The 7,080-nt window shown below is 47.7% G+C and overlaps 1 protein-coding gene across 3 annotated transcripts in view; it reads right to left on the bottom strand.

Annotated features, from left to right (window-relative positions):
* HVCN1 (hydrogen voltage gated channel 1) overlaps positions 1-7,080 on the bottom strand; it is a 31,374-nt gene that overhangs the window by 1,289 nt on the left and 23,005 nt on the right. For all 3 annotated transcript variants that reach the window (XM_081017614.1, XM_081017612.1, XM_081017613.1), the window contains exons 3-5: positions 3,978-4,082; positions 1,748-1,979; positions 15-127 (exon numbers count right to left, since the gene is read on the bottom strand). In XM_081017614.1, coding sequence (XP_080873740.1) covers positions 15-127; positions 1,748-1,979; positions 3,978-4,082 — 450 coding nt within the window. The remainder of the gene's footprint in view (positions 1-14; positions 128-1,747; positions 1,980-3,977; positions 4,083-7,080) is intronic.

Raw genomic sequence — 7,080 nt, 5'->3', positions numbered from 1 at the left:
AAACATGGCCTTACCTTCTCTGCACAGCTAGCTTCCATCTCCTGGACCTTTAGGGTGAGTTGCAGGTTGGCTTGCTTCAGCTTGGACATCTGCTGCTCAGACCGTGTTTTCACCGACAAGATGATTCCTTGGGGAATGGATTCAGAAGACAAGAAAGTTAGCCAGGCCCTATTGGCTGAGACCCAAGGATCTCCTTCACAAGCTCTTTACAGCGGTTATCCTCACAGTTGTCCTCTAGGATGTTCCTCTCACCGGAAAGAGGAGAGGGAGGCTGGAGAGGAAGCAGCTGGAGCTGAATCAAGGCCTTCCAACTGCAGCTCCAGTTTTATCTGTTGGTTTGCAAGCAGTTATATCTGTTGGTTTGGGACACGGGTGGCGCTGTGGGTTAAACCACAGAGCCTAGGACTTGTCGATCAGAAGGTCAGTGGTTCGAATCCCCGTGATGGGGTGAGCTCCCGTTGCTTGGTCCCATCTCCTGCCCACCTAGCAGTTCGAAAGCACGTCCAAGTAGATAAATAGGTACCACTCTGGCGGGAAGGTAAATGGCGTTTCCGTGCGCTGCTCTGGTTCACCAGAAGCGGCTTAGTCATGCTGGCCACATGACCTGGAAGCTGTACGCCAGCTCTCTTAGCCAATAAAGCGAGATGAGCGCCACAACCCCAGAGTCGGTCACAACTGGACCTAATGGTTAAGGGTCCCTTTACCTTTACCTTACCTTGCAAGCAGACTGGTATTGCCAAGCGTTATGGGCTAAGTCACAAGAATCTACATGTGGAAACAGTCTCAGCAGACCCAAGGGAAGAATGGCGATAGAGGAGGCAGAAAGGGTGAAAACAAGGCAGTGTGTGCGTGCGCACGTGGGACAAAGCCACAAGCAGTGTGCACTCCTGTTAGGAAGGGCCTGGAGGCCTGGGAAGAGAGGTCAAGGATACCAGGAAGAGGGGGCTGGATTTGAATGATCCAGAAGTCTCTGGATTTCCTCTGCCCACAATCAAATTCTGCTATACAATCTACTTTAGAACAATGGATCAAGGATATTGATTGCCAATATTCTTTCTCATGTGCTCACAGAATTTGCTCTCTAGTATTTTTTTTAGTTTAACATGCATCTTCTAGATATGCCACATATCTAGGTCATTTGACAAAGTATCGCCAGGCCTTTTCTAGGCCCAGATATAACCACCTCCCTTTACAGTACAAAGAGGCATCCCATGTGAGGACTGTTTGTGTCCTTGTGGAGATAGGAAGTAGTCAAAACTTTGGGTCAGGTCTTTGTTGAATGTAATCTTCATAGAGAAGGTCACAAGAGATTATTCCCCGCTCCAAAATAAGGAAGCATCTTGGAAGGTCACTGGAACAGTACTCTGGATATTTCTCGGCTGATACAAACAAGTTAATAACAGAGATAATGGCCAACTTCCTGTTCTCTACTCAAAGGTCTTGTACACTGATTCTAACTGCAATTTGTATCTCAAATTTTATCTTTGTACTATGTACTATGTAATATATGTATTAGTCATTTGCTTCATGTTGTAAGTGAATGTTTTAAATTGTCAACTGTTCTATTTTAATGGGTCTGTGGCCAAATAATAAAATGATTAAGAAGAAGCCTAGCTGCAAGTTTGTTGTTCAGGCAATACTTGGGACGGCAAACAATGGCTTCCTTCAAGAAATTCCTGCATGGGTATTAGTGCCTGTGTACTGTGAATGGTTCCATACCAAAATCCATCTATTCCTCAAGATTTACCATTTATAATCCTGGCCACTCTCCACAGTCTAAGAAGGATCAGTAATCCAAGTGCTTCAAACTCATGCTCCCGGAACAGAAGGACAATGTCAAGAACGAATGAGATGATGACAACGATGGCGTCCAGGACCTCAAACTTGTGATGGAAGAACTCCAACCGGTAGGCAAAGAGTTTGAAGAAAATTTCCACCAGAAAGAGGGTGAGGATGCTAAGGCTCAGGTAGTGGAACACCTGCCAGGGTGCAAAGAGGGCAAGGCAAAGGTTAATACACTTTTAAGAACACCTGGAAAGCAAGCAGTAGATTTTGAGTGAGGAGGAGGATAATAATAATAATAATAAATTTATTATTTATACCCTGCCCATCTGGCTGAGTTTCCCCAGCCACTCTGGGCGGCTCCCAATCGAGTGTTAAAAACAATACAGCATTAAATATTAAAAACTTCCCTAAACAGGGCTGCCTTGAGATGTCTTTTAAAAATAGGATAGCTGCTTATTTCCTTGACATCCACAGGGCAGGCGCCACTACCGAGAAGGCTCTTTGTCTGGCTCCCTGTAACCTCACTTCTTGCAATGAGGGAACCGCCAGAAGGCCCTCGGCGCTGGACCTCAGTGTCTGGGCAGAACGATGGGGGTGGAGACGCTCCTTCAGGTATACTGAACCAAGGCCGTTTAGGGCTTTAAAGATCAGCACCAACACTTTGAATTGTGCTCGGAAACGTACTGGATATACAGCCGTACCTTGGAAGTCGAATGGACTCCGTTCCGGAAGTCCGGTCAGCTCCCAAAACGTTCGGAAACCAAAGCGCGGCGTCTGATTGGCTGTAGGAAGCTCCTGCAGCCAATCGGAAGCCACGGAAGCCCCATCGGATGCTTGGCTTCCAAAAATAGTTCGCAAACCAGAACAGTCACTTCCGGATTTGCAGCATTGAGAAGCCAAAACATTCAGGAACTAAGCTGTTCGAAAACCAAGGTATGACTGTACTGGTTTTATCCAGTGGCTCTTTTGCTACTGAAATCCAACCTAGCCAATGCAATATTTACAGCACTTGTTCCAAGATCTGTTTGCAGAACAGCACAGGGATGCTATTGCTTCATCCAGAGTTTCAAATACTTTCCCCAGCTTTAGATTCTACCATGGGGAAGAGAAATACCTACTGGAGCTAAATCTACCTTTATTCCACAAAGCATTTACAGCCCTATAAAGTCTTAATTTTCTGGAAGGGAGATTCAAGAAAATCCCCAGAGATCAACCCGTTTTGCATTTGTGGAAGACCCTTCCACTGAGAACTCCACACGCTATGCAATATACTCTGAACTGTACAAAACATCTAGGCATAAAGATTCAGAGAAATATTTAGCATTGCTTGCTACCCTCATGGTTATGGATAAGATTAAATATCCGTTGTCCAGTTCAGATAGGTCTGCAACATCTAAATTCGCAGTGCTAAATTCGCAGTGAAGCCTGCTCAACTTACAAAACACCTTCTGGCCTCCCTTGAGATCTAAGATTCTGTTTTTTTAATGTATGTTTCATTTATTATACAGGTCAAGTTTTTATCCTTATATAGGGTTATTTGATATATTTCAGGTTCATACATTTCTACTAGGCTCCAACCTGTAGCGGGATGCGGGTGGCACTGTGGGTTAAACCACAGAGCCTAGGGCTTGCCAATCAGAAGGTTGGCGGTTCGAATCCCCGCGACGGGGTGAGCTCCCATTGCTCGGTCCCTGTTCCTGCCAACCTAGCAGTTCGAAAGCACCTCAAAGTGCAAGTAGATAAATAGGTACCGCTCCAGCGGGAAGGTAAACGGCGTTTCCGTGTGCTGCTCTGGTTCGCCAGAAGCGGCTTAGTCATGCTGGCCGGATGACCTGGAAGCTGTACGCCGGCTCTCTCGGCCAGTAAAGCGAGATGAGCGCCGCAACCCCAGAGTCGGCCACGACTGGACCTAATGGTCAGCGGTCCCTTTACCTTTTACCAACCCGTAGCAAACTATGGGATGTATGGGTCACATGTACATACACACCTTCCCATATCTGCTTTACAGAGAAAGGGCACTACACATATCTCTTCAAGTATATATATGCATCTCTACAGGTCTAGCAACTGGCTTATTTTAAAAATGAGAAGTTACAGTTCTGAGGAAGCTGGATTCTACACCTCACAGAATTGCAACACACTGTCTACATGAACCATGATTTATTTGCAGATTCCTCCCCTATTGCCTTTACCTTGGGTGCAATCTCGTGTTTGTCAGGGTGGATGATTTTCAAGTCCAAAAGCAGTTCCCCGAGGACCAGTATGGCGTCCAAAATAACCAGGCAGACAACTAAGATCTGGGGGAGGAAGAATCCAGACCAGAATAAATATGCAAACCTTTGAAGCCAAGCAGAAGATTGCAAAGTCAAGGCTTGGTGTTCATCAGCCATGGAAGAAAGGTGGCAGCTGAGATGAGGCAAAAGCTGTGGCTCCAGTATGGTGGTGTAGACCATTAGGCTCTGCACCAAGGAGACCTAGAGAATAACTTGGCCTTGGGCAGCTCACTGTCTTTCAGCCTAGTGCAGGGGTCAGCAAACTTTTTCAGCAGGGGGCCGGTCCACTGTCCCTCAGGCCTTGTTGCACACCCACCAGCCATATAGTTGGCGGGGCGCGGCTTCCATTCTAAGCCTCTGCAGTGATTGCTCTCCTCCCGTGGAGGCTTGGGAGGCAAGCTGCATGCCCGCCATCCATATGGTTGACTGGGCACAGCTGGCGGGTGTGCAGGGAAAGGGGAGGCCGTCGGCAAAGCTGCGCAGCTCCTCCACTCGCTGGGGCGCCCCTAAGAGGCCAGCGCCCTGGCGCAACGCGCCAGTAAGCCCAATAGGAAAGACAGCTCTCAGATTTGGTTTGAAGATCCGCATTCATTCCCTGGTAGATACATACCTAGGCTTCCTTGTGCCATTGGAGCTGTACCAGTGCTCCCCAGTCCCTTATGCCCAGGGCAAGGAGCTCTGCTGGGGCACCCAGAGGAGCCTGCCCAACTCGCTGCCACCCAGAGAAGCAGAGAAGGTGCATCTAGATCTGATCTGATCTAGATGCACCCTGTTCCCTGTCTTCCTAGACTAAACGACTTTCCCAGAACTGAGGAAGGCGAAGGGAAAATTAGGTTGAGGGGAGAGTTTGTGAAATTACAAAAAGTATACTGAATCAAAAATTGAACGTTGACCAAATTTAGTTTGTACACTAGTTGGAAAATAGCCCTGGATTTTCACATTTGGGGCTATTGTGTACAATCAGGTTTTTTCCACATCACATTTTCTACCCACCTTCACCAGGATGGTGGTGTACTTTACATTTTTAAAATCACTTTATTTTAAAACTGTGTGGTTTGTTGTTGTTTTTTACTATAGTACCACCCATTTTATAGAGACTCAAAGCCTGACATTTGAAAGCACTTGATTTTCCTTATGTGGAATTTCCATTACGTGATCAATTTATTTGCCAGAGATTAAAGGTGTGTGTGTACACATCATTTCACTTCTGGTTTACAAATGAGTCAGGTATGTTAAGGTACCAGAACATAAAATGAAGTAAGAATAAGAAAACTGCAAAACGGGCCATTTGCCAAGAGGCCTGCCAAGTGGGCGAATATTGCACAATTTAAGGACAGATTTAATGGGAAGATACTCAGTGGGAGATCACATGCTTTGCATGCAGAAGGTCCCAGTCTCAAGCCTTAGCATTTCCAGGTAAGGTTGGGGAACAGTCCTGTCTGAAACCCTGAAGTGCTGCTGATAACAGTACTAAGCTAGAGGAACCACTGACGGTAATAGGCACTTCCTGCATTTCTATGGCTGCCCGGCTCCCCTGTTTATGCTTGCTATGCAGCAGTCTCAACAACTTGTCCACCTTCCATTAATGCTTTTCCTAAACTGGCTCCATCCATTTGCTTTCCAGTAACATGCAAGGTTCCATGCAATGTGCAGGACCTCTAATGGATTTTTATACAGATTGTCCATTGTCCATTTCAGCTGCATCAAGTTTGCAGAAAAGATCTTGGCCAACATATGCTGCTGGCTCAGCCTTTCAAAACAGGCCAGCATCATAGCTGTCAACCGTCCCTTATTTGGCGGAAAAGTCCCTTATCCCAGCACCATGTCCCGCTGCTGTCCCTTATTGATGATGTCCTTAAATTTCCCGGGTTTCAAAGGAAGCAGCTCCTCTCCCTCCCTCCCTGCTGGCCAGGGAGGAGGGAGGCTCCAACTGTGTTGTTCAGCTGTGTTGCTCACCCAATAAGGAGTCTAAGAACGACTGGGGGGGGGTGGAGCTTGCATGCCTTGTGCCAATCAAATCGGCCGCGTTGCCTGGGGACTCGCCTTTGCTCAGTGCTTCCCAGCGGAGAGGTGACAGTGGTTTTCCTTGCTGCATCCCCTTTGCCGGGTTGCTGCGCTATGGGAACCACCACTTGAGGCTTCATTTGGCTGCTGATCCCTTATTTTCGAGGCTGCTGGTCCCTTATTTTCAAATCTGTAAGTTGACAGCTATGGCCAGCATCTATGAGGGTGTTGAGCACTGAGGAGAGGCATGAAATCCGCAGGTGTCACATCTGCCTCTTCATTTGAGAGATGTCGATTAAACTCTGTCCAACCTTTGCTATTTTCAGGGCCGTCTTAACCATAGGCACCAGGGGTGTGGGGCCAGGCCGAGAGTCTGGGGCCCAAGAGTTGGAATTGGGAAGATCCTGCCCATCGGTCGGAGCGTTGCAGCGGGCTCTTCTGCTGCGGGCAGCTTTGCGCCACCTTCCTGCGCATCTGGGATTGGCATAGGGCCGTGGAGAGGCCCACGCTGCTTACACCACGAGGCGACCAACTTTGCTCAATCGCTGACGCCTCAGGCTGGCTTGTTGTGCTGGGCCCCTTATGTTTCCTGTTTTCTTTTCTTGAGCAGAGATAAGTGTGGTGGTATCCTGAGAGATCTGCATTGGCTCCCAGTACGTTTCTGAGCACAATTCAAAGTGTTGGTGCTGACCTTTAAAGCCCTAAATGGCCTCGGTCTTGTATACCTGAAGGAGCGTCTCCATCCCCATCGTTCAGCCCGGACACTGAGATCCAGCGCCGAGGGCCTTCTGGCGGTTCCCTCATTGCGAGAAGTGAGGTTACAGGGAACTAGACAGAGGGCCTTCTCAGTAGTGGCGCCCGCCCTGTGGAACGCCCTCCCTTCAGATGTGAAGAAAATAAGTAGCTATCTTATCTTTAAAAGACATCTGAAGGCAGCCCTGTTTAGGGAAGTTTTTAATATTTAATGCTGTATTGATTTTAGCACTTGATTGGTAGCCGCCCAGAGTGGCTGTGGAAA

Source organism: Podarcis pityusensis (assembly GCF_964106645.2).
Source record: "Podarcis pityusensis genome assembly, chromosome: 8".
NCBI lineage: Eukaryota > Metazoa > Chordata > Lepidosauria > Squamata > Lacertidae > Podarcis > Podarcis pityusensis.
The sequence above is the reverse complement of the archived record's forward strand: the minus strand, read 5'-3'. Positions and strand labels throughout refer to the sequence as shown.